At 46.3% G+C, this 27,169-nt stretch overlaps 1 protein-coding gene across 1 annotated transcript in view; it reads left to right on the top strand.

The window, feature by feature from the left end:
• Positions 1-27,169, top strand: part of PTH1R (parathyroid hormone 1 receptor) — a 194,164-nt gene that overhangs the window by 142,603 nt on the left and 24,392 nt on the right. The window contains exons 5-9 of the mRNA XM_063122683.1: positions 2,864-2,958; positions 3,518-3,704; positions 12,050-12,203; positions 19,595-19,655; positions 21,095-21,161. Coding sequence (XP_062978753.1) covers positions 2,864-2,958; positions 3,518-3,704; positions 12,050-12,203; positions 19,595-19,655; positions 21,095-21,161 — 564 coding nt within the window. The remainder of the gene's footprint in view (positions 1-2,863; positions 2,959-3,517; positions 3,705-12,049; positions 12,204-19,594; positions 19,656-21,094; positions 21,162-27,169) is intronic.

Raw genomic sequence — 27,169 nt, 5'->3', positions numbered from 1 at the left:
GAAAAAGCCACAGTTTAAAAGCCCAGCACAACATTCTCAGGGGGGGAAAAAGCAGGTTGAAACAAAAAAGGGTTTTAAAGGTCCATTTTAAATGCTAGCAAAACTTATTTCCTCCAGGTGAGAGTTCGAAAGGTAGGTGGCCACCAAGAAGAAGGCACTGTTCCAGTGCCCAGTGCACACGAAGGCTGCAGTTGATAATAACCAATGATAAGGAATGCCAACAGGCACACAACTGCGTATCAATTTTAACAGTTAAATCAAACAACAATTGTATCAAGAGTCAGAATAATGACTTCTAAGCCGTTACAGAAATGACAAAAACAGAAGGGAAATGGTTGCTTTTTTGATGTCTTAACGTTAAAGTCGTTACAATAGACTGAATTATTTTGATTGTACTGGGTTATTTAGTTATAACAGGAGTCCGGTTATGCGTCCCGTTTCGTCTCCTTTCTAGTGCCCGCCAGATTGATGGACCTCGATGGCGGTCCTGTGTACACGTACCCTGCCATTGCCTCCAGTAAACAGATTTTGCAAATTCTGTTTGTTTCCAAACCCTGTTTGATCAGAGATGAGACTGGGACGAAAGAGGTGCTTCTGGACGTCAAGGGCAGTCATGTCTCACTCAGGGCCAGTGCCAGACTATTTTGTGCCCTAGGCGGGTGAGCTGCTTTCACCCACCCCCACCCCAGCGTACCTGGGTGCAGGGCGCCATCTTGCCCACCCAGCCGAAGCGAAGCCAGGACGCTGGGTGGGGTGGGCGGCTTCGGAAGGGAGCGCCCAGCTGGAAGACGCTCTGGGAGAGTGACTTCCGGGCGGCCATTCCGAAGCCACCTGCCCACCCACCCCCCAGCGTTCTGGCTTTGCTTCAGCTGCACGCCCACCCAGCCGAAGCGAAGCCAGGATGGCGCGCCTGGCCGGAAGCTGCTCTGGGAGAGCGACTTCCTGGCGCGCCGTTCCGAAGCTGCCCGCCCGCCCCAGCGTCCTGGCTTCGCTTCGGCTGGAAGCCCAGCCGAAGCGAAGCCAGGACGCTGGAGTGGGGGCGGCGGGCATGGCTTTGCTTTGGCTGGGTGGGCGCCCAGCCGAAGTGAAGCCAGGACACTGGAGTGGGGGGGCAGGCATGGCTTCGCGGCTGGGTGGGCGCCCAGCTGAAGCGAAGCCAGGACGCTGGAGCGGGCGGGCGGCTTGGGAACGGTGCTCCCGGCAGCCACCCTCTCAGACCTGCTGTAGGAGAGCGGCTTTCGGTGTAGCGTTCGGCGCCCCCCTTACCTTGGCGCTCTAGGCGGCCGCCTGAGTGGCCTCTATGGTAGCACCGGCCCTGGTCTCGCTGGTTCCACTCCAGAATTCTCTTAAAAACGATTGTCTGTCTCCATTCCTGATTGATACCAAATGCCCAGAGGAAGAGTTAGCTGTCTTCTATTCATTGTGAGGAGCTAGCTAGGCCCAGAAGTGGATGAGCAGCAGTAGTGTAGCGGGAGGAAGAGAGAGATCAAGGCCATCAATGGCTACTAGTCCCAACATCTCTCTGCTACCTCCAGTATCAGAGGCAGGAAGCCCATACATATCAGTTGCTGTGGAGCATGGGTGGGAGGGTGCTGTTGCACCATGTCCTGCTTATGGCTCCCTGGTTGACAGCTGGTTGGCCATTGTGTGAACAGTTTGCTGAACAAGATGGACCCTTGGTCTTTTATCTTCTTATGAGATCTGTGTAGAGTTAAGTTCTCCCACATTCTCTAGTTCCCCAGCTTGGGGGGGGGGGTATCCAGCCATCTTGGACTACAATTCCCATCATTCCCAGCCAACACCATGTACAAAACCTCCCCAGAGGGATTTTGCCAGTCTCCTCAAAACATGCTCCGTTTCATCCTTCGAAACACCCTCAGACGTTTGGCCTGAGAAGAAAATCCTGCAGTTTGCTTAGCGTTTCATGTTAAGTGAGATTTTCCTAGCAACGGCAAACCGCGCTTTTTTTTTTTTAATATCAAAGCATTTGATATTCTGAATCTTCTGCGTGAAGATTAAAATGATTTGAGCAGGTATCGGGAACACACTTAAATTTTGGCAATGATTTTCATGAATGGAAAAGAGGTCATTTCTCAGAATTATTTATTTATTTGAAATATTTTACGATGCTCCTCAGCAAAAAAGAAAACTCCCCAAGTGTGGTTTACATATGAGCAAATAAAATAATAATAATAATAATAATAATAATAATAATAATAATAATAATAATAATTTAATTTATTTGTTAACCGCCTCTCCCTCTGGATTGAGGTGGGGTACAACACAAATGAAAACACCATAAAATGCATAAAACTAATTCAAACATTAATTTAAACAAGATGGATCTTGCCTGCAGGCTTACAAACTAAAAAAATAAATCCATTATAATTTTCCAAAATTCCTTACCTGCCCATTTCTCCTCATGTTCCTCCTCCGAGTGCCTACTCTGAGGGAAGCTCGGAGGATGGCAACAAGGCAGAGGGCCTTTTCAGTGGTGGCTCCCCCAATTGTGGAACGATCTCCCCGATGAGGCTCGCCTGGCGCCAACATTGTTATCTTTTCAGCGCCAGGTCAAGACTTTTCTCTTCTCCCAGGCATTTAACAGCATATGCTGAGTTTTTAACTGACCCGAGAATAGTTATTTTAAATGGATATTGTTGTTTTTTTATACTGTTGGTGGCTTTAAATTTTGTATATCTGTTTTTAATGTTCATTGATTTTAACTTTTGTAAACTGCCCAGAGAGTTTCGGCTATGGGGCAGTATATAAACGTAATAAATAAATAAATGTTAAACACCCCAAGCATCGCAGAGATAAAATTAATCCCATTTTTTCCCCTACACCAACATCGTGTTTGCTATAGGATGTCTTTCATCGCCTCTATGTGATTTATACTGTTGGCTATTCCATTTCACTGGGGTCCCTGACGATCGCTGTTCTCATTCTAGGATATTTCAGGTAAGCAATTTAAATTTTGTCTCCTCACTCTCTTCCAGTTTAGCATTCATAGAATCATAGAATAGCAGAGTTGGAAGGGGCCTATAAGGCCATCGAGTCCAACCCCCTGCTCAATGCAGGATTTCCACCCTAAAGCATACCTGACAGATAGTTGTCCAGCTGCCTCTTGAAGGCCTCTAGTGTGGGAGAGCCCACAGTCTCCCTAGGTCATGGGTTCCATTGTTGTACTGCTCTAACAGTCAGGAAGTTTTTCCTGATGTCCAGCCAGAATCTGGCTTCCTTTAACTTGAGCCCGTTATTCCATGTCCTGCACTCTGGGAGGATCGAGAAGAGATCCCGGCCCTCCTCTGTGTAACAACCTTTTAAGTCTTTGAAGAGTGCTATGATGTTGTGTTAAGAGGTCTATGGGTGAATTTTTGGGGAATGTTTAGTGATAGCAGGAAATCCTTTCCTGACCGATGGGCCTTGATGACCTCTCTTTTGCTGACCCGATTCATCCATCGCCACCCCTTCCTCTCTCTCTCTCTCTCTATCTCTCTCTCTCTCTCTCCTGATCCAGGCGCTTGCACTGTACACGGAATTACATCCACATGCACCTCTTTGTCTCCTTCATGCTTCGAGCCATCGGCATCTTTGTGAAGGACGTGGTTCTCTACTCCGGCTCGGCTCTGGAGGAGATGGAGCGGATCTCAGAAGAGGACTTTAAGTCCATCACTGAGGGACCTCTGACAGACAGCCCACCCATGGTGAGTAGTCCTTTGGGAGCAGACTCTGCAAAGCCCATGGTGCAAACTCCCCACAGGCAAAAGAGGAATGAGTTTGAGCAATGAAAACTGGCTTTATATCTGAGCTAGAGGGAGACTCATTCATTCATTAGATTTACATACCCCATACCCTATTTTTTTTAAAAAAAAATACCAGCGAACATGGGTAGGAGGATATGTTGCAACCGTGTCCTGCCTGTGGGTTTCCCATTGACAGCTGGTCCAGCAACTGTGTGAACAGAGTGCTGGACTAGATGGACCCTTGGTCTGATCCAACATCAGGGCTCTTTTGATGTTCAAACTGGCCTAATTAATAAACTGGGCAGCACAATCAATCTGGGAAGAGAGATGGGTCTTTAACTGTTGCCTAAAGCATGTTACAGTTGGCACCTCCCAAATACACAAGGCAGGGTGCCACCACAAAGAAGGCCCACTTCTGGATTGGCATGAGGTAGCAATCCACAGGTCTGCGGTACAACCTGCAAGGCCTCTTCTGATGATGTTAATCATTGCACAGGTCTATATTCTGGAATGTGATCCTCCAAGTAACCTCAGCCCAAGCTGCTCCGGGCTTTATATCCCAAAACAGAAAATGATAGCTTCTGGAGACTAGTTCTCTCTCCTTTTGGATCTATTCTGGATGCTTTCTAGTTTCCTCATACTTACAGAGTTTTATATGCCAACAGCGAGACCTTGAGCTTGATAGAATCATAGAATAGTAGAGTTGGAAGGGTCCTACAAGGCCATCAAGTCCAACCCCCTGGTGTGATAGCATCGCACCAGCCCAATATGTGCATGGCCAGTTGCTTCACACTGGGGTCATACTTGCATTGGTGTAATACATGCCCCACTCAGCATCCTGGCCTCCACGTTCTGCACAAGCTGCAGCTTCTGAGCCAAGCCCAAAAGTAGCCCTCCATAAATTCAGGATTCAATCTCAGTTTGTTCTCCTCCACCCGTCCCATCACTGCATCCAGGCGGCAGCAGCTCAGAACATGTGTGGGCTCCCCTGAGTCGGATGTCATGGAGAAATAGAGCAGTGTCTCACCAACATACTGAGGACACCTTGCCCCAGATCTCCTCATGACTGCCCCCAGTGGCTTCATGTAGAAGTTAAAAATCATTAGGGAGAAGATGGTACCCTGCAGCGCCCCACATCAGAGTTGCCAACGAGTTGGGGCACAGTCACCCGAAGCTATTTTTCTGCAAGCAGGAGCACAACCCCTGTAGAACAGTAACGCCGATTCCCAACTCATGAAGATGATCCAAAAGAATATTGTGGTCAATGGTATCAAAAGCTGCTTAGAGATCAAGTAGAATCAACAAAGCCACACTCCTCTGTCTGTCTCTGTCTCTGTCTCTGTCTCTCTCTCTCTCTCAGTCACATCAGGGTGACCAAAGCCCATTCTGTCCCAAAACCAGGCCTGAACCCAGCCTGGAATGGGTCAAGAATAATCAGTGTCTTCCAAGAACATCTGCAACTACCAGGTCTCCACCCTCTGAAGCACCTTGCCCCCTAAAAATGGGTATTGGTGACTGGATGGTATTTGGTATGAACTCCAGATCCAGGGAGGGCTTTTTCAGGGACACACACACCACTGCGTCCTTTAAAGTGCTGGGCACCACTCCATCCTGCAAAGAGCTAGCTCAAATAAGCCAGGATAGGCACGGTTGGTGGCCAAAAGCTGCAACCATCTTGTCTATCTCCTGCAGACTGGTTGACATCAGTGGGCGTGGTGACCCCCACCGACAGTAGTGGGCATGGCCACACCCCTTTGACATCATTGACTACCCTCTGCCCATTTTGCCACTACCTGCACTGGGAAAGAAACAGAGTTCTGCGCCTGTCCCAGCACTGAGAAAGTGACTTGGCTAGAACTGGGTAGAATTGCAGACAAGCTGGAGCGTGTTCAGAGGAGGGCAACCAGGATGATCAGGGGTCTGGAAACAAAGCCCTATAAAGACAGACTGAAAGAACTGGGCAGGTTTAGCCTGGAGAAGAGAAGGTTGAGGGGAGACATGAGAGCACTCTGCAAATACTTGAAAGGTTGTCCCACAGAGGAGGGCCAGGATCTCTTCTCGATCCTCCCAGAGTGCAAGACACGGAATAACGGGCTCAAGTTACAGGAAGCCTGATTCCAGCTGGACATCAGGAAAATCGTCCTGACTGTTAGAGCAGTACGACAATGGAATCAGTTACCTAGGGAGGTGGTGGGCTCTCCCACACTAGAGGCATCCAAGAGGCAGCTGGACAACCGTCAAGTATGCTGTAGGGTGGATTTCTGCATTGATCAGGGGGTTGGACTCGATGGCCTTGTAGGCCCCTTCCAACTCTGCTATTTTATGATTCTATGATTCTATGATCACAGGAGAAGACATGAAAGGGCCTGATGGTGCCACTTGCTGTCACTCCAGCCCACCTGCTGCTCCTGAAGTTGAGCAGAGGGCTGCAATCTTCATTCCTTGATCCGTTTTTGCTCACCAGTTCATCCTTTAGTAGCAGATGGTAGCTGTAACATAAGAACATCAGAAGAGCCCTGAGGCTGGGTCAGACCGACGGTCCGTCTAATCCAGCACTCTGTTCACACAGTGGCCAACCAGCCGTTGACCAGGGACCAACAAAGCAGAACATGGGTGCAACCCTCCCACCCATGTTCCCCAGCAACTAGTGGACACAGGCTTACTGCCTCAGATACTGTGTCTTTTCATATCAAAGCTGTCACTTAGGAAACAGAGCCTGCTACAGACGCTACTGTGCTGTGCAAGTTCTCTGTTTGTTTTGATGGCACAGTCCCTACAAGGGGCTACCAAAATGTCCTGGATTTTCCCAAACAGGAAAGTCTTTTGTGGTCATTGGGTGGGGCAGAGCTGGAAGGGATCAAGGCCGTCTGGAGAAATGGAACAAGTGACAGGATTGAAAGCCACCCAGCTGGGATGCTGTCAGGGTCTGGTTCGAGCTGCGGGCTGCCATACCTGAGTTCAGAGCTGGAATGGGGTGCGAGTGGACCTTTCAACCCACAGTCCCTACTGCCCATTGCCAGAGCTAAAAATGCTGTTTTATACTGTTCACTACGCGTAGCTCATCTGAGTCCGGGATCATAGAATCATAGAACCATAGAACCATAGAACACTAGAGTTGGAAGGGGCCTATACGGCCATTGAGCCAACTCTCTGCTCATTGCAGGAACCTATGTTAAAGCATCCCTGATAGATGGCTGTCCAGCTGCCTCTTGAAGGCCTCTAGTGTGGGAGAGCCCACCACCTCCCTAGGCCATTGGTTCCATTGTCGTGCTGCTCTAGCAGTCAGGAAGTTTTTTCTGATGTCCAGCCAGAATCTGGCTTCCTGTAACTTGAGCCCGTTATTCCGTGTCCTGCACTCTGGGAGGATCAAGAAGAGATCCTGGCCCTCCTCTGTGGGACAACTTTTCAAGTATTTGAAGAGTGCTATTATAGAATCATAGAATAGTAGAGTTGGAAGGGGTCTCTAAGGCCATCGAGTCCAACCCCCTGCTTAATGCAGGAATCCAGGAATCATGTCTCCCCTCAGCCTTCTCTTCTCAAGGCTAAACATGCCGAGTTCTTTCAGTCTCTCCTCATAGGGCTTTGATGCTAAGAGCAAAAAGAAATGTGACCATCCTTTCTGTATGCTACTAGTGAGTCCCCAGCCCATGTCCGAGACAGGGCAATCATATTCCAACACAGGGGTAAAGGACCCGTGGCCCTCCAGATGTCCCTGGAGTCCCAACTCCCATCAGCCTCAGCCAGCATGGCTAGTGGTCAGGAATGATGGGGCATTGTAGTTGAAAAACATCTGGAAGGCACCAGTTCACCACCGCTTTTCTAGCAGATGCAGAATCTCTTGGCCTTTAGGAGGGTGTGAGGATGCATCATTTCAATTTAGCCTTTTAAAACACTTTGTTAGGGCTTGAATGTTTTCACTGTTTTAATTTTTGCCCATTCTAAAAGCACAGCGGTTATGTAAAAAGAAGACCCTGTGCCTGTTTGGTGCATTCTCTTCCCCTTCTTATTGTTTTATTATGATTCTATTAGAATGTAAGCCTATGTGGCAGGGTTTTGCTATTTTATTGTTTTACTCTGTACAGCACCAGGTACACTGATGGTGCTACATAAATAAATAATAATAATAATAACCCTGGATCATGTTGCAAATGGATGTTATTTTTACTAATGGATGCGTTTTTGTGTACCTAGTGTACCTTTCCCCTAATATGCCCAACAAAAAACACGTTTTTAAAACAAAACAAAAATTTGCAAAATCCAGACAAGTGCAAATTTTCAAGGATGACTGAGTATCAGTTTGTGTATTGGTTCAAAAGTGAGAAATTAGGTACACTCACACTAAAATGCAGTGTTTATCAGCTTAGGTTGATATACCAACTACGCCCTTATCTGGACAGAGATAGCCTAGCTACAGTGATCCATGCTCTGATAACGTCTCGTTTGGATTACTGCAATGCGTTATACGTGGGGCTGCCTTTGAAAACGCTCTGGAAACTTCAGCTGGTACAAAACAGGGCAGCCCGTTTACTAACAGGGACTGGCTGGCGAGATCACATTACGCCAGTCCTTTTACAACTTCATTGGCTGCCCGTCCAGGTCCGGGCCCGATTCAAAGTGCTGGTATTGACATTTAAAGCCCTAAACGGTTTGGGGCCAGGTTATTTGAAGGAACGCTTCCTCCCATATGTACCTGCCCAGACCTTAAGATCATCTACAGGGGCCCTTCTCCGTGAGCCCCTGCCAAAGGAAGTGAGGCAAGTGGCTGCTAGGAGCAGGGCCTTCTCCGCTGTGGCACCCCGGTTGTGGAATGAGCTCCCCAGAGAGGTCCACCTGGCGCCTACACTGTACTGCTTTCGTCGCCAGCTGAAGACCTTTTTATTCTCTCAGTATTTTAACACTTAATTTTAACTTAAATTTAAATTTTACTGTTTTAACTCTTTATTTTAATCTTATATCAATTTTGCTGTGTGGTTTTATCCTGGTTGTGCTTTTTATACTGTATTTTGCATTTGTGCTTTTAACCTGTTGGTTGTTTTATTATGGTTTTAATTTTTGTGAACCACCCAGAGAGCTTTGGCTATTGGGCGGTATAAAAATGTAATAAATAAATTAAATAAATAAATAAATTTCAGCAGGTGTCTTTGGATGCCTGCAGCACTTGGTGAAACTCCGTCTTCATCACAACAGTGAAAGCTGCAGGAGCCCTGACCTCTTTTGTATCTGGTCACTCTAGCATAGCTCCTGCAGCTTTAACTGTTGGGGTGAAGAGGGAATTTCACCAGGTGCTGGCTGCGTACAAATGACACCTGCTGAAATTCCCTTTTCTATGCAACTGTTAAAGTTACAGGATTGTTATTATTATTATTATTATTATTATTATTATTATTTATTTATTTATTTATTTATATAGCACCATCAATGTACATGGTGCTGTACAGATTACACAGTAAATAGCAAGACCCTGCCGCATAGGCTTACAATCTAATAAAGTTGTAGTAAACAATAAGGAGGGAAAGAGAATGCAAACAGGCACAGGGAAGTGTAAACAGGCACCGGGTAGGGTGAAGCTAACAGTATAGAGTCAGAACAAACTCAATATTTAAAAGCTATAGGGAACAGAAAAGTTTTTAGCTGAGTTTTAAAAGCTGTGATTGAGTTTGTAGGGTCACCGTCAGAGGCTAGAGGTACCATAAAATCATAGAATAGCAGAGTTGGAAGGGGCCTACAAGGCCATCTAGTCCAACCCCCTGCTCAATGCAGGAATCCACCCTAAAGCATACTTGACAGATGGTTGTCCAGCTGCCTCTTGAATATAAGCCAACTTCCTATGTTCCTAACTAATCCTAAATACATGCAACTGAAATAATGGCTATTCTCTATCTGTTCCCCCTGCCTCCATTTCCCCTCCCCCTTTCTTCTGTTGTCTCTCATTTTGAATTTGGCTTGTAAACACCTTGGGGCAGGGAACTTGTACTCTTATCCTTTGTAAAGTGCCACGCACATTGATGCTATTCTGCCTTGGCCACTAGATGGCACTGCACCCCGTGCAGAACATAATCAATTAAAATGAGGCTCTTTGGTCATTCTCTGCTTATCTCACTCTCCCAATTAAGCCTTTTCCTTCCGTTATTTGACTCAGCCCAGACAGGTGACAGCTGATCAATTCTAACTTAGAATAATCAGCTGTTAATTTTTTTCATGTCCGTTTCACTCCCCAAGGGACTTTTGGACACAACAGGGCAACTGAAAAATTGACATGCATCTCTGTAACGTAACATGCTATGAATTGTGTCATTATTTGTAGGGTGATCCTATGGAAAGGAGAACAGGGCTCCTGTATCTTTAACAGTTGTGCAGAAAAGGGAATTTCAGCAGGTGTCATTTCTATGCATGCAGCACCTGGAGAAATCCCTTCTTCATCCCAACGGTTCCAGCTGCAAGAGCCCTGCCCTCTTTTGTATCTGGTCCCTCTAGTATAGCTCTTGCAGCTTTAACTGTTGTGATGAAGAGGGAATTTCACCAGGTGCTGCATGCCTACAAATGACACCTGCTGAAATTCCCTATTATATACAAGTGTTAAAGATACAGAAGACCTGTCTTCCTTTCCATATGGTCACCTTAATTTAAAGAATAAAATCCAAACAGCCTTTAAAAAATCGATATCACTATTCTAGTCAGCATTCATTTGCAGGCTGCACTTCATCTGTTTCAGAAATGGAGATTGCTTCACAGCCCTCCTCATGCATTCTGCCTAGGCATTATTTATGTGACAATTTGTTAAACTTCTATCCCTCCTTTCACACTGGAATGCCTGTTTGCTCATAAAATAATTAGGGCTGTGCACGGCCTCCCTGTACCTCCAGGACTAGTAGCCATTGACTAGTAGCATTGTTCCCTAGGTAGTATTGAATTGGCTGCCAATATGTTCCCGAGCCCAATTCAAGGTGCTGGTTTTGACCTATAAAGTAGGGATGTGCTCCGCTTCTAATCGGACCGGAGAAGCAGTAGTGGAGCAGGGGGCTTCGCCTGCCCTTAAGGCGGAGGCGAAGAGGATTGGGGGGCCGGCGGAGCGTGGCGAAGAGGATCGAGGTGAAGGCGGATCCTTCTCCTCGATCCGGAGCTCCGCCGGAAAGGTAAGTGGGGTTTACCGGGCCCTGCCGCTGTCGCTGTCGCCCATGCGGCGACAGCAGCAGGGCCCGGTAACGCCCCCCCGCCCTCCTCTCCCTTACCTGCCTCCGTCCATGGTCTGTCAGCGTCTCCAATTGAGCCCGTGGTTCCAGCAGGAAGTCTGGGCCGCACTTGCGGCCCAGACTTCCTGGTGGAACCGTGGGCTCAATTGAAGACGGCGACGGACCGCGGACGTAAGCAGGTAAGGCCCCCCTCCTCCTTACCGGGCTCTGCCGCCGTCGCCGCATGGGCGGCGATGGTGGCAGGGCCCGGTAACTCCCCCTATGGGGGGGGACCGGAGCTCCGATCCGGATCCGGAGCTCCGAGCGGAGAGGAGTGGGCACAGGCGGAGTGGGGGCGGGGCGGAGCGGGCCGATCCGAAAATGACAGATCTTAAAGTGAAGCGGAGTGGGGGGTCCGTGCACACCCCTACTATAAAGCCTTACACGGCTTGGGACCACAATACCTGATGGAACGCGTCTCTCGACATGAACCTCCCCGTTCACAACTCTCAACATCTAAGGTCCTCCTCCGAGTGCCGACTCCGAGGGAAGGTCGGAGGTTGGCAACAAGGGAGAGGGCCTTTTCAGTGGTGGCCCCCCAATTCTGGAATGATCTCCCCGACGAGGCTCAACTGGCGCCAACATTGTTATCTTTTCAGCGCCAGGTCAAGACTTTTCTCCCAGGCAGTAAACAACGTATGTCAGTTTTTAACTGACCCCAGAATAGTTGATTTAAATAGATATTGGGGGGGGGGGGTTATGCTTTTGGTGATTAAAATTTTTTATATTTGTTTTTAATGTTCACTGTTTTTAACCTTTGTAAACCGCCCAGAGAGCTTCAGCTATGGGGCGGCATATAACCCTAATAAATAAATAAATAAATAAATAAATAAATAGTAGTCCAGCAGCGTGAAACAGGCTAGCATACTTCTGAAAGTATAACACCCAATGTTCCTGCTATTGGTGTGCGTGAGATCACGCCCATGTGGAACTTGGAGAGGAATGGAACGTAGCGGTGGACGCCTCAATAGTCTCAGTGTCTGATCCTGCTTGGTGCTGATGCTAGGGATGTGGACGTGGGCGGCTCTCAGCACCCTGTGATTAACCCGCTTTCCTCCTTCTGTGACCTGTTCTCAGGTGGGCTGCAAGGTTGCCGTTACCCTGTTCTTTTACTTCCTGGCTACCAACTACTACTGGATCCTTGTGGAAGGCCTCTACCTCCATAGCCTCATCTTCATGGCGTTCTTCTCCGAGAAGAAGTATCTTTGGGGATTCACGTTATTTGGCTGGGGTGAGTCTTCCCTCCGAACCATCCTAACCCAATAGCCCGGCGTCTTCTGCAGTAAAAAGGAGGTGAACCAATCCAGGAGAAGGGTGTGTGGAATATTGGGAGAGTGATGTGGAAAAGCTCCGTTAGAAGGAGGAAAACGAACTCATTACGAGCTGACCGCGAGCATCCATCGATCACTAACCGTGATAACTCCGTGTAACCAGAATTTCTGTACGTTTCTGAAGCAATGCAGAAATGCGACATTCCATATCTATCAGAATGGAATGGAAAGCTATTGTGTGTAACGTAATATGAATAGGGTGACCCTATGGAAAGGAGGACAGGGCTCCTGTATCTTTAACAGTTGTATTGAAAAGGAAATTTCTGCAGGTGTCATTTGTATATATGGAGAATTTGGGGAAATTCTCTCTTCATCACCACAGTTAAAGCTGCAGGTGCCCTGCCCTCTTTTAAATCTGGTCACTCTACTATAGCTCCTGCAGCTTTAACTGTTGTGATGAAGAGGGAGTTTCACCAGGTTCTCCATCTAGACAAATGACACCTGCTGAAATTCCCTTTTCTGTGCAACTGTTAAAGATACAAGAGCCCTGTCCTCCTTTTCTTAGGGTCACCCTAAACATGAAGCGACAACCATCTCTAACCATCATAGCTAAAATTGGCAGCTAAAGGCTCAACATTTCTTCAGGAGGCAGTGATGGGTAGATGTTTCTTCAGGGAACACGCCTGGCTAGATGTTTCTTCAATGGCTTTTGAAGGCTGGTGGCTGCTAGAACCCACGGAATCGTTGGGGCGCAGGGCTAAAAAGGAACAGTTTAGAGTTGGGGCAGTGTCAGTGAAGAAGATGGATGTCTGAGTTTTTGCAGGTGTCTGGAATAAGACCTCCAAGGGCATGCTGTTTGCTTTTGAGAAAACCACTGCTGCTTCAAAGGCTAGCTTTGAAGACTATTTATTTGAAAATAAATCGATATTGCAAAAAAAAAAAATCTTAAGAACCAGTAGTTTCTTCTCATAAACAAACTGAAAACCCCCCCTCCCCTACGTCCTACAGCTGTGAAAGTCTATGAACTGAGTCTGTGTCTGTCCAACTCAGTTGGTCATGTCCTCTACAGGACATGGTAGAGGTCAGAGGAGGCTGGTGGCTCTGATATCAGTGGGGTGGTGAATCCACTCTGGGTTTCATTCAGAACCAGTCAGAACTCTAAAGCTAGTGCAGGATGCAGCAGTTTGGCTGTTGTTTGGAGCTGCCCTTATTTATTTATTTATTTTATTTATTTATTACATTTTTATACCGCCCAATAGCTGAAGGTCTCTGGGCGGTTCACAAAAATTAAAACCACAGTAAAACACCCAACAGTTTAAAACACAATTACGAAATACAGTATAAAAAACGCAACCAGGATAAAACCACACAGCAAAGTTGATATAAGATTAAAATACAGAGTTAAAACAGTAAAATTTAAATTTAAGTTAAAATTAAGTGTTAAAATACTGAGTGAATAAAAAGGTCTTCAGCTGGCGACGAAAGCAGTACAGTGTAGGCGCCAGGCGGACATTCAATGTGCAACTCCTTTGCTGAGAGAACGGCACTGGCTGCCTATTCGCTACCAGGCCAGGTTTAACGTTCTTATACTAGCGTACAAAGCCCTAAACAACTTGGGACCAGGATACCTGAGAGAGCGCCTTCTCCTCTACCAACCTGCCCGGTCACTGAGGTCATCTAAGGGCATGCGCCTGGTGGTTCCACATGGACCTATGGTCTGAATGAGTCCACCAGGAGAAGAGCCTTCAGTGTGGTGGCCCCCTTCCTATGGAATGCCCTTCCTTTGGAGGTCAGGCAAGCGCCAACGTTGTGTTGCTTCTGGTGCCTCCTGAAAACGTTGTTGTTCCAGGAAGCTTTCTTCGAATGATCAGCCACAGTCTTACCAAAACTCGGGTTTTATCAGAACTCTGTTCTTTTAACAATAGTATTTTTTAAAGACGGTGCCTTTATTCTTTTATTCTATTTGTTGTTCACCGCTCTGAAATCTTTTGGATGTGGAGAGGTATATAAAGAGTGTAAATAAATAAATATAAATAAATAATAAAGAACTCCTTTAGAGTTCTGACTGAAACTTGGAGCGGATTCACGGCCCCACTGATGTGAGAGCCACCAGCCTCCACTGGCAGAGGACATACTAGGTAATGCTGCTATTTTACAACTAAGTGATTTGCCCAATGTCTTTATGGGGCAGGCCCCTCTCAAACTGCTTTCCTTTGCCCCATTCCTTCCCCGGAAATCAGATGCCCCAAAGGGCTATTTAGAGTAGGCAGGGGTTACCTGGAATGTTTCGATGTATGCAATAATGAAAAACTGCCATTTTCCACTGAGTCCGTCTTGGTTCAAAAACAGGAGGTGGGGATAGTGTCTGGTTTTTTTGCACGTCGGCATTTCAGGAAAGGAAAGGAAGGCCTCTGGAAATAGCATGGCCATGTCAAGATGTAGAGACGTTTGGGCTGAATGCAAGGCATTTGAAGAGGAGTTTACGAACTGAAGACGCTAAGAGCTGTCTTTCTGGATCAGAGCAAAGGCCCAGCTAATCGGGCATCCATCTCAGATGATTCAGAATGATGCTCCTGAGAAGATCCCAGAAGGCATCAGGGGCGCTCACTCACACCTGTGTTGCATTCAGGCCCAGTGAATTCATTGCGCATTGAACCTTTGGGGACAACCTATCTTCCAAATCCTCCCTTTCTTCCAAATCTTGCTGCCAGGAACCTTGTCAATACATCCATTCATTTACCACGATGCTGGGAGTTGAAGCTTGCATTCAATGGTTAAGTTCCATCAGACAACACACGAACATCCTTGTTTCTGGTCATACTGTTATACTGCCTCTGAAGAAGGAGGTTCCATTCCTAGCTAGCCATCTCTAGGCTTACCCTCCATTAATTTTAACAGTTGATAATAAGCATTTGTGGCAGATCCTGGAAAACCACTTGGAGTTACAACTCCTTTCCCAACTCCCCGGAGAGATTTGTTGCCTAAGAGCCTTGTCTGTTTTGCGCTGGAGAAATATTACAGACAGAAGATGTGGTTTCCCCCTTAACTGTCTCCTTGTTGGCCAAAAGGCCCAAGAGAGCCTGTGTTTGGGCTGGAGACAAGAAGGAACTTAAGAAAGCTTTTCACTCTGCAAAACCATTTCTACCACCATAGCTGAAGGGGCCAAGGAATCCGTTTCCTCTCTGATGTCCTCTCCAGAGATGTAATCTGAAGAAGTCCTGGACAGGCACAAACGGATGTAGTTCCCGGGGGTGTTTTTGTGAGAATTCTGCCGAATGGCCTGGCCATTCTGGAACCTAGGAGAACGCAAGGAATTTAACCTAATCAAATTAAATCTAGCTGTACTCATCTTTTAAAAATTGGTGTCATAGAGTCTACAGCTTGAGCCAAGGAATTCATTATGTAAGACTGATGCTCAGCCTCATGCACTACTCTTCACTTCCAAGGGCCAGTGGTGCAGCTGTCCACCTCCCTCTCTCTCTCTCATTCCCTCATTCTCTTTCTTTCTCTTTCCCTTTTTGCAGTAGCTTCTCCCTCTCAGCAAGGGCTCTGTAGCTTTGCCTTGTTGTTTGCTTTAAACTGGCTGCTGTGATCTGGGCTCCTGGCAGAGGCCTCAGGGGTGGGGAGTTGGGAGGCCTGTGAAAGAGAAGAAAAGAGCGATCAGCTGTGATGGAGGAGGAACCAAGGGGCTAAGAGCCATTGCGATCGGCTAGCTGCAGTGGTGCACTGCCCAGGCAAAGCAGGATGGAGAGGAAATTGAATGCAACATGGACTGTTATTATTATTATTATTATTTATTTATATAGCACCATCAATGTACATGGTGCTGTACAGAGTAAAACAGTAAATAGCAAGACTCTGGTACTAGAAGACTTTGAAGCACCGAGTAGCCTGGATAAGAGAAGACTGTGAGGGGAGACATGATAGCACTCTTCAAATACTTGAAAGGTTGTCACACAGATGAGAGCCAGGATCTCTTCTTGATCCTCCCAGAGTGCAGGACACGGAATAATGGGCTCAAGTTACAGGAAGTCAGATTCTGGCTGGACATCAGGAAAAACTTCCTGACCGTTAGAGCAGTACGACAATAGAACCAATGACCTAGGGAGGTTGTTTGCTCTCCCACACTAGAGGCCTTCAAGAGGCAGCTGGACAACCACCTGTCAGGGATGCTTTAGGGTGGATTCCTGCATTGAGAAGGGGGTTGGACTTGATGGCCTTATAGGGCCCTTCCAACTGTGCTATTCTATGATTCTAGAGCAGAGCAGACCTCAGTGATGAGAAAAGGCCATCCCAAACAAGGGTCAAGCATGAACCTGTCAGGATTTGCTTGCTTTGTGGCTGACTGATGAGGCTTCAGTTGGACAGGGTGGAGTGCATGCCTTCCAGGTCCAGCTGCAGATGTGGCTTTCGGTGGCCTTGAGAAAGAAATGCCATAACTCGTGTCCTAAAGCTCCAGCAAGTCTCATGGAACAATACTGGGGCCACGACTAGGGTGCTCCTGCTGCTCCTTCTCCCAGCCCAACTCCCGTTTCAAACTTCAATCTTCATTTATTTTTATTGATGGTGGTTTGTTTCTTTGACTTATCCCACCCTTCCTCAGAAAGAGCTCAAGCTGCCCACACAACCCATATAAAACAAAAGACACCACTACATAAGGTTCAGAGGAGGGCAACCAGGATGATCAGGGGTCTGGAAACAAAGTCCTATGAGGAGAGACTGAAAGAACTGGGCAGGTTTAGCCTGGAGAAGAGAAGATGGAGGGGACACATGATAGCACTCTTCAAATACTTAAAAGGTTGTCACACAGAGGAGGGCCAGGATCTCTTCTCAATCCTCCCAGAGTGCAGGACACGGAATCATGGGCTCAAGTTACAGGAAGCCAGATTCCGGTTGGACATCAGGAAAAACTTCCTGACAGTTAGAGCAGTACGACAATGGAACTAATGACCTAGGGAGGTTGTGAGCTCTCCCACACTAGAGGCCTTCAAGAGGCAGCTGGACAACCATCTGTCAGGTTTGCTTTAGCGTGGATTCCTGCATTGAGCAGTGGGTTGGACTTGATGGCCTTATAGGACCCTTCCAACTCTACTATTCTATGATTCTATAAGCAACATTTCAAAATCATGACTCCAAAATTGCAAATATATTACAAAATGCAATAAAACCATCGACACAATCAATCCAAAACATATACAGCACTAGCCTATTACCCCCCAAAACCTGCACAAATTAAGAAGTCTTTAACTGGCGCCTAAATGACAGCAGCGTGAAAGACAGACAGATCTCTACTGGAAGCGAGTTCCGGAGCTGGGGTGACTAATCTCCTCTGGCTGAAATGCAGCCCCATCGTACCCATTTTTACTCAGAAGTACGTCCCAGTGAGTTTGGCAGGCCTACTCTGAAGTAAGCATGCACAGGATCACAGCTTGGATGGAACTGTTTCTCGCAGCATTGGATTTTGTCGGCGTCTTTGCTGCCGCGAACTCCCATGCATTCCTGGGCCAAACCGCCAAGGATCGATGGAGTCAGCCAGCGGGTAGATGGCATAAGTGGATCAGAAGAAAAGAGAGATGTTTAGGCTGGATTGAAAACCAAGAAAACACAGTTTCTTCTGCCCAGAATTCAAAGGAAGAGGCTGATAAGGGTGGTTCAGAGACGCACAGCCAAGAAGCTCTGGACATGAGCTGTTGCAACCAGCCGACCTGGAAGCACTTCCTGCTTCGTTGGACAAGGGATGCTGGGAAACCGGGAAGCATAAATGCTCTTGGCCACGCTTGCGATCCAAAAGAGAATCATTTCCTAATAAGCACAGGAGCCTCATTTACTGGTCTTTGTGGGTTGAGTGTCCCAAAGCCAGGGTTGGGCAGAAGGTGGATCTGGATCTACTGGTAGATCCAATGGGTCCACTGGTAGATCTAGTGGATCTACTGGTAGATCCAGGGGAGTCTGTTGGCTCTGATGTCGGTGGGGCAGTGAATCTGCTCTGGTTTTCAGTCAGAACCAATCAAAGGCCTAAAGGCACTGTCCAAGGTGTGGAAGCGGAAGCATCCTGGATGGCTTCGTTAGAGTTCTAACTGGTTCTGACTGAAACCCAGCATGGATTCACTGCTCTACTGACATCAGAGCCTCTACTGAATAGAGCTTTGGTTGGTTTGCAGTAGATCAGAAAGGATTTGTGACTCCCAGTTGCGTAACAATCGCAGCAACAAAATGAAAGTCGCCAACCCTAAATTAGACTGTTGAAATGAAGAAAGCTTGGATGAACCAGGAGGGGATTTTTGTGTGGGACGACTGTGAACTCTGTTCAGGTCCTCAAAACCAATTCCTGGTCTCAAGAGTATTGCGTCCAGTTCTGGGCTCCACAATTCAAGAAGGACGCAGACAAGCTGGAGCGTGTTCAGAGGAGGGCAACCAGGATGATCAGGGGTCTGGAAACAAAGCCCTATGAGGAGAGACTGAAAGAACTGGGCCTGTTTAGCCTGGAGAAGAGAAGATGGAGGGGGGACCTGAGAGCACTCTTCAAATACTTAAAAGGTTGTCGCACAGAGGAGGGCCAGGATCTCTTCTCGATCCTGCCAGAGTGCAGGACACGGAATAACGGGCTCAAGTTAAAGGAAGCCAGATACCAGCTGGACATCAGGAAAAACTTCCTGACTGTTAGAGCAGTACGAAAATGGAATCAGTTACCTAGGGAGGTGGTGGGCTCTCCCACACTAGAGGCCTTCAAGAGGCAGCTGGACAGCCATCTGTGAGGGATGCTTTCAGGGGGATTCCTGCATTGAGCAGGGGGGTGGACTCGATGGCCTTGTTGGCCCCTTCCAACTCTGCTATTCTATGATTCTATAAGAATGCTTTACTCCTAAGTGTACCTCTTGATATTCCAGTAAAAATAAAAACAAAGTTGATCCTGCAAGAACAAAGCCTGCCCACTCTCGCCTGATACAGCCTTTGTTTTGCTTCCATGGTTCCTCCCAAATGTGGGGAAATGTGGAAGGAGCTCCATCACGTCCCCACACCATGGTGTCTCCTCCCCTTTGCCAGATGAAACTGAGATCTCCTGACCTTATAGGACCTGCATTGTACACACTGTGTGTAGGGATTGGAGATGCACAGCGCATACAATGTGGATACTATAGAAGTCAATGTCGGCGGCGCCACCAATTGGGGGGGGGCTTGTTCCGTGTTGGGGAAAGCTGGTGGCATGAGTGCAAATGGACGGCATCTCTTTGGCGTCTATTTTGACCATGCAGGGAGAGAAAAGGAAAGGGTGGGTTGGTTCCCTTGAAGACAAAGTGATGCCGACGTGCAACGGTGGGTACTCACCCATGTGTTTTTTGTTCCTTTCTAGGACTTCCTGCTGTATTTGTCACCATCTGGGCTATCTTAAGGGCGAAATTCGCCAACACAGAGTAAGTCTGAGCTGGTCTTTTCCTTTTCCTTTTCTTTTTTTTTTTAAATAATACTAACTTTTGGGTCCTTCTAATATTGATCTCAAATCATAAAAATAAATGGCACGACCAAATTCTTTTTTGCTTAATCATCAGTAGAAATGTTAGTGATACAGTCAAGGCAAAGCCAGTTTCATAAGTTATAACAGAACCTTCTTAGGCCTGCAGGGTCCATTTTGAGATTTGTTGGAGGACAAGGCCAAAGGAAAAAGGCGTAGGGCCAAAATACCCAAAATACACACATACACACACACACACACACTTACTGCCAGTGACTAGGGATGGCAGGTAGACCTACCTCCATCTGGTTTCACCAAGTGTTGTCATACATCCGTTCCTAACGGTCCCGACCTACTTGTGCCCCAGAGGGCTCAATGAGCAGTCTGGGAGTGCCCCACCACCACCCACTTCTAGATGCAAGCTTGCATTTTTACGTGAGATAGCTCTGACATTTTCGTATATTTATGTTGTGCAAGATGATGGCTTTAAAGGGCAGTATCCGCAACATTAGAGGCCCGTGACGCTTCTAATGTTGTCGGAATTGCCCTTTTATTAGTGTGCATGTGAGTGCCTTGTCGCTCGGGGATCAGGGTCTGGGGTTCCGGGCATGGGAGAGTCCTCTGGACTCCTGGACCCAGTCGGCTGGCCGCACCGTCCCTACCGTTGACTGGGCCTTAGAAGAACTTTTAGTACCCGGGGGGAGGGGGACAGTATAGAAGCCAGGAAACCATCGAACAATTTATTTATTTATTTATTTATTACATTTTTATACCGCCCAATAGCCGAAGCTCTCTGGGCGGTTCACAAAAACAACTGGGCTGGGGGGCGGTTAGGAAGCTGCCTTATGAGCTCAGACCATTGGCCCATCTAGGCAGTATTGCCAACACTACTGGCAGCCATGGCTCTCCAGAGTTTCAGGCAGGAGGCATTCCCAGCCCTGCCTGAAGATGCCAGGGATCAAACATGGGACCTTCTGCATGCAAAGCAGGGGCTCTACCGCTGAGCTACAGCCCCTGCCCTATGATAGGTTGGGCCTGTGATAGGTTGGGCCTGTGATAGTTTGAGCCTGTGATAGTTTGAGCCTGTGATAGTTTGAGCCTGTGATAGGTTGGGACTATAATAGTTTGGGCCTGTGATAGGTTGGGCCTGTGATAGTTTGAGCCTGTGATAGGTTGGGACTGATAGGTTGGGCTTATAATAGTTTGGGCCTGTGCTAGGTTGGGCCTATAATAGGTTGGGCCTGTGATAGTTTGAGCCTGTGATAGGTTGGGCTCATGGTTTGGATGATGCCCCAAATAACCAGGTAGCGAAGAGAGCTGCCCCAGTGTTTCCCAATGCTGAGCAGCAGAAAACGAAACATGGCTTGTAATGTAGCCTTCACAAAGTCCACCTTTTTGCAGGTGCTGGGATCTAAGTGCCGGCTACTTCAAATGGATCGTTCAGGTGCCTATCCTTGCAGCTATGTTGGTGAGTACAAGAGGACGGGGCTGGGGCACTCAAGGAGGAGAAATGGGGAAAGGTGAAATGACTGGGAATGACGCAGACATCAGGGCTGGCGTGATGGTTAGGAGGAAGAGGGGCTCTTGTCCCAGGTGGCCGTGGTAGGGCACCATATAAGAGCAGCAAACAATCAATTATTTCGGCTGTTATAATATACAAGTGGGGCCTGCAACAAAATATCACAGCATGAAGTCCTCATCTTCCGAATACTCCATTCCCATTTCACCCACCAAAGAATCAGTTGGAATTCTGTGGCCGTTGAACAAGTTCAGTCGTCATTGTGGTGTTTTTGAGGTCCCCTCCCTTAGGTTTTTTTTCTCTCTCTCTCTCCTTGAACTTCTGCACACTTTGGGGGTTTTCCAAACCTTCCAAGGCCTTCCCTTTTCACATGGATGGCTGCAATATGCAACAGCACTCAAAGCTGAACATTAGAAATAGAAGGCATGATTTACCAGCATGGGGGAAGCATTTAGTTAGTTTACTCATTCATCCAGTACACATTCTCTTGGGTTATCCTAACAAGGCTAGGTTGTCAGCTTAGGTTGATATACCAACTGCGCCCTTATCTGGACAGAGATAGCCTAGCTACAGCGATCCACGCTCTGACAACCTCTCCTTTGGATTACTGCAATGCGTTATACGTGGGGCTGCCTTTGAAAACGGTCCAGAAACTTCAACTGGTACAAAACAGGGCAGCACGGTTACTAACAGGGACTGGCCGGCAAGATCACATTACGCCAGTCCTTCTACAACTTCATTGGCTGGTAGTCCAAGTCCGGGCCCGATTCAAAATGCTGGTATTGACATTCAAAGCCCTAAACGGCTTGGGGCCAGGTTATTTGAAGGAACGCCTCCTCCCATACGTACCTGCCCGGACCTTAAGATCATCCACAGGGGCCCTTCTCCATGAGCCCCTGCCAAAGGAAGTGAGGCAGGTGGCTACTAGGAGGAGGGCCTTTTCTGCTGTGGCACCCAGACTGTGGAATGAGCTCCCCAGTGAGGTCCGCCTGGCACCTACACTGTACTCCTTTCATCGTCAGCTGAAGACCTTTTTATTCTCTCAGTATTTTAACACTTAATTTTAACTTAAATTTAAATTTTACTGTTCTAATTCTGTATTTTAATCTTATATCAATTTCTGCTGCATGGTTTTATCCTGGTTGTGCTTTTTAAACTGTATTTTGTATTTGTGTTTTTAGACTGTTGGTTGTTTTAGTATGGTTTTAATTTTTGTAGTACCACTATAAAACAGTAATTTTTATAGTACCACTATAAAGCAGTATTTTTTGTGAACCACCCAGAGAGCTTCGGCTATTGGGTGGTATAAAAATATAATAAATAAATAAATAAATAAATAAATAAATAAGGCTAGTTTCTAATTAGTATAACATTAGCCAAGGTCTCAGGTTTAGTTCTCCCTTAGGAGGCCAACCTTTGTCTGGACTATATCCCTTCAGGTGAGGGCTCTCATATGAGTGAATGTTCATCCATTTACAACTTCCCTACACATAGAAAATTAGCATATCAGGAAGGAAGTGAGAATGCCCTTATGTGCTAGCTTTCTATGAGAAGGGACTACTTTATGTATTAAATCAGGGACCATTTTGGCCTAGACACCCATCTCAAAGCTGTCAGGGGTTGGCATCCTTGGGCAACCATCTTCTCCCATATTCCAGTGGGAGGGTTGCCTTGCACGTGTGTGAGAAGTGTGGCACACTCAACAACATTAGAGGCTCCCATCTGAAGTTTCTTAAAGCTGCAATAATAGACCTGCATGGCTCCCAGTTTTTCCCAAATATTGGTACACACTAGGGTGACCATAGTTTGGAAACCAAAAAGGAGGGCAACATGGTCGCCCCCAAGGGGGCGTGTCCAGTACCAAGGGAGCATGCCCACCTGAACATAGCCTTGGTCACATGTCTGATTTTACAGCACACATTTAAGACAAATCTGTTCTACATAACATCTTAATGTTAAAATCACTGAAATAAAGAACAAGTGAGAGATTCAATGTATCTGAAATTAACTTCACTCGCTTCTATATTTGTAGGTTTTGCTGTACTTTGAAGCTTTTGCTATACTCTGTGTGTTGCACTCTCCCCTTCCCTCAAATATCTTTTCTGTATGTATCTTCACTCATTGCAAGCTGCTGTTGTTGTTAACAGGGTTTGTTACTGGCCCCAGATGTTTCAAATTTGGTATGGCTAAAGCTCTACCTAAAAGCTATCATGGTGCCAACTTTCAGCTCTTTATCTTTAAAAATGACAGTTTAAAAAATAATAATTTTAAAACCTCATTTTTAAAAAAATACCTAAAAAATCAATGGATGAACGGATCTGTTTCAAATTTGGTGTGGCTAAAGCTCTACCTAAATCCTTTCATGGTGCAAAGTTTCATCTCTTTATCTTTAAAAATGACGATTTTAAAAATAATAATTTTAAAACCTCAATTTTTCAAAACTCCCTAAAAAATCAATGGATGAACGGATCTGTTTCAAATTTGGTATGACTAAAGCTCTTCCTAAGAGCTACCATTGTGCCAAGTTTCATGTCTTTATCTTAAAAAATGACGGAGTTTGTTAATTCCCATTAGAGCTGCTCTTTGGGGGGAAAAACAGATTTCCCCTCCCCCTCCTGGATTTGCCATAAAAAACCCGGACAAATCCGAGCAAATCCAGTCATATGGTCACCCTAGTACACACTGCTGTGGTTATAACTTCCCTTCTTTTGGAACTAGGATCATTGGCTATTCCTCTCTTCCCCACTCTAGTTTCACACATTGCTGAAACTTTATTCCAGGGGTTGGGAAGCCTGAAAGTTACATACGGCCTAGTTTTATGTGGATCTTGGCCCATATTTCAAACTCCACCCACTTTTCAACTACTGCCCACTTTGGCTCTGGTGTCTCCTGCCTTGGGCTCTAGCCATATCCATTACTGGATGGCAGAATCTAACAGACTTTGACCAAGATGACAGAGACCTCAAGTAGAAAAAGTTCCTTATCCATGGTTTCCTCTTCAATGTCATATCCCTCAGTGGCTTTTAAAGCAAGTGCGTAACGGTATGTTTTAAGAACATAAGAAAAAGAAGAAGATCCATGTTGAATCAAACCAAGGGTCCATTGAGTCCAGCACTCTGTTCACACAGTGGTCGACCAGATGTTGACCAGGAAACTATAAGCAGGAAATGGGTGCAATAGCACCCTCCTACCCATGTTCCCCAGCAACTAGTGCATATAGGCTTACTGCCTCGGATACTGGAGATAGCACCTAGCCATCAGGGCCAGTAGCCATGGATAGCCTTCTTCTCCAGGAATTTATCCAGCCCCCTTTTAAAGCCATCCAAATTGGTGGCCATCACTACATCTTGTAGTAGCGAATTCCATAGTTTAACTATGTGCTGTGTGAAGAAGTCCTTCCTTTCATCTGTCCTGAATCTCCCACCAATCAGCTTCATGACACGACAACGTACTATGGCAGAGGGAGGAGTACTTTGGCAGAGGAAGGAAAGTGTCTCCCTGTCCACATTCTCCACACCATGCATAATTTTGGACATTTCTATCATGTCTCACTTCAGCCTTCTTTTTTCCAAGCTGAACAATCACAGCTGCTGTAAAATTCCCTCCAAGTGGAGACGCTCCAGTCCCTTGATCATTTTATTGCCCACTTCCTAAAGAACAAAATGCCTGAATCTCACAGAATGCTTAATATAGAATTGGGGCAACTCAAATGTCTTCAGAAACCTTTATTATCATGATAGTAACTTTCAAAGCACCACACAAAATCATAGAATCATACAATAGTAGAGTTGGAAGGGGCCTACCAGGCCATCGAGTCCAACCCCCTGCTCAATGCAGGAACCCACCTCAAGCCATACCCAACAGATTGTTGTCCAGCTGCCTCTTGAAGGCCTCTAGGGTGGGAGAGCCCACAACCCCCCAGCAAAATAAGGACAAAATGAGGGCGAGGAAGGAATCCTGCCTGAAACCCTGGAGAGATGCTGCCAGTCACTGACTGCCTGGCATGATCAGACACAAACGAGGGCAGGGCTCCTGCAGCTTTCACTGTTGTGATAAAGAGGGAATTTCACCAAGTGCTGCATGCCTACAAACGACCCCTGCTGAAATGCCCTTTTCTATTCAGCTGTTAAAGATCCAGGAGCCCTGTCCTCCTTTCCATAGGGTCACGCTAGCATACATCTTACATCCATTTGCATAATTTACTCCCAGTGCAGAACAGCCGCGCTCTGGGCAGGCTCTCCTGGCTTGATGGAGCCAAGGAACCTCCGCGTTCGTTTCCCTGCTTCACTGCAAAAGCATTTTCCGCCTCCGCTCCCCCAGCCTCACCCTCCAATGCGAGCAAAAAGCTTGCAAGGAGAGGAAGTTTGAAGTTACCAACATTCAGGAGAGTTTCCGACCACCTGAGCATCCCAAATTGCAAGGAGGGGGGAAAAACAGCTATTCTTGAAAGAAAGAGAGAAAGAAAGACGACAAGTCCATCGGGGAATTAAGAAAACAGCCGAGCATGCAATACCGGCGCGTCCACATGAAACATAAAGCACTGCAGCCTCCATTTATACACTGAATCGGGGCTTTTGGGCATCGCCAGGGAATTTTCTCTGCAGAACAGCAAATCTTCATCCAATCCAACTCATTGTCTTCTAGTAATTGGACTATAAATTTAAATGCTTGTGAGGCTTGGCCGTTGCTTCTTCATATCCTGCCAGATTTCTCAGTTGTCCTCCCTCTTCCTGCCTCTTCCGAAGGAACATTGTGTGGTCCTGCCAGTTTGCACCTTCTGATGTGCGGAGGGTAGAGATGTAAAATTTCCTGGAAATTTTGAAGCCATGGGGTGGGGGGGATGGTTTTTTTCCAGTTTTTTTCAGGGGGGAAACGGAAATTTTCGGAAAATTTGAAATAAATGCAATATTAGCACTTTTTACAAATTGGAATTCACTTTGTTACTTTAGGAACATAAAATGTGATTATGTCCAAGTTGGTTTGGCATAAAATTATTACATTTGGTATATAAAAAGTACAGTGTATTCAAACAGTTATTACAAATTTAATTTACTTTTTATATATCTATATTGGTAACAAATGGAGCTACAAGCTCCTGAACTGTTAGGAACACCTGAACTGTAAGGAACCTCTTTGGTTCTGCCAGTTTATGAGGAGCAGGCAAAAAGCAATCTTAAAAAACAACAAGAAGAAGAAACCACCAACATTAGTAACAAAGAAAATTATTTATGTCTCCGCTAGTCCTCCAGACATAAAGCCCCCATTCCCGTAAAAAGAACTGAGAAAAAGTGGGGGGGACCAAGATTCAATGAATATTCATGAAATTTAATCAGACTCATTTTCTGACCTCTAACCATCACTATTAGTTTCAGTCTCTGCTTCAATGGCAGTACTGCCCCCTAGAGGCAGAAATACATCTTGCTCTTGCATTTGAGAGTTGTAGTCTCAGTTTGCAACCTAGGACCTGATTGTCCTCGGTGCACAGACATTGTAATAATCTGATACTGTACAGTTTTTAGAAATCACTTGGAGAAGTAAATATCTGAACACCTTGTCTTAAACATTTTATTCTTCATGCTTAAATAAAACATCCCGTAATCCGTTTTTTCTTCATTTTTTTCAATTTTTCGGGGAAAAACCAAAAAAGGCTTTGGGAAAAAACGGGGGGAGGGGGGGAAAGGTTTTTTTTCTGAACTTTTCCGTTTTTATCCAGGCCTTCAAATCTCTAGCGGAGGGGGAAGGAATCCCCACCTCCAAGCTACCAGCAAGGGAATGGGCAGAGTGACGCCTAATCTATGCCAACGAAGAATTAAGCTAAATTCCACCTATTTATTTATCTATTTTATTAAAACGTTTTTATCCCGCCTTATATCGCTGGGATTTCCAGGCAGCATACAGATAAAATCAGAACAATAGAGACAATCATAGAATCATGGAATCATAGAATAGCACAGTTG

This window comes from Elgaria multicarinata, chromosome 1 (genome assembly GCF_023053635.1).
Source record: "Elgaria multicarinata webbii isolate HBS135686 ecotype San Diego chromosome 1, rElgMul1.1.pri, whole genome shotgun sequence".
NCBI lineage: Eukaryota > Metazoa > Chordata > Lepidosauria > Squamata > Anguidae > Elgaria > Elgaria multicarinata.
The sequence above is the reverse complement of the archived record's forward strand: the minus strand, read 5'-3'. Positions and strand labels throughout refer to the sequence as shown.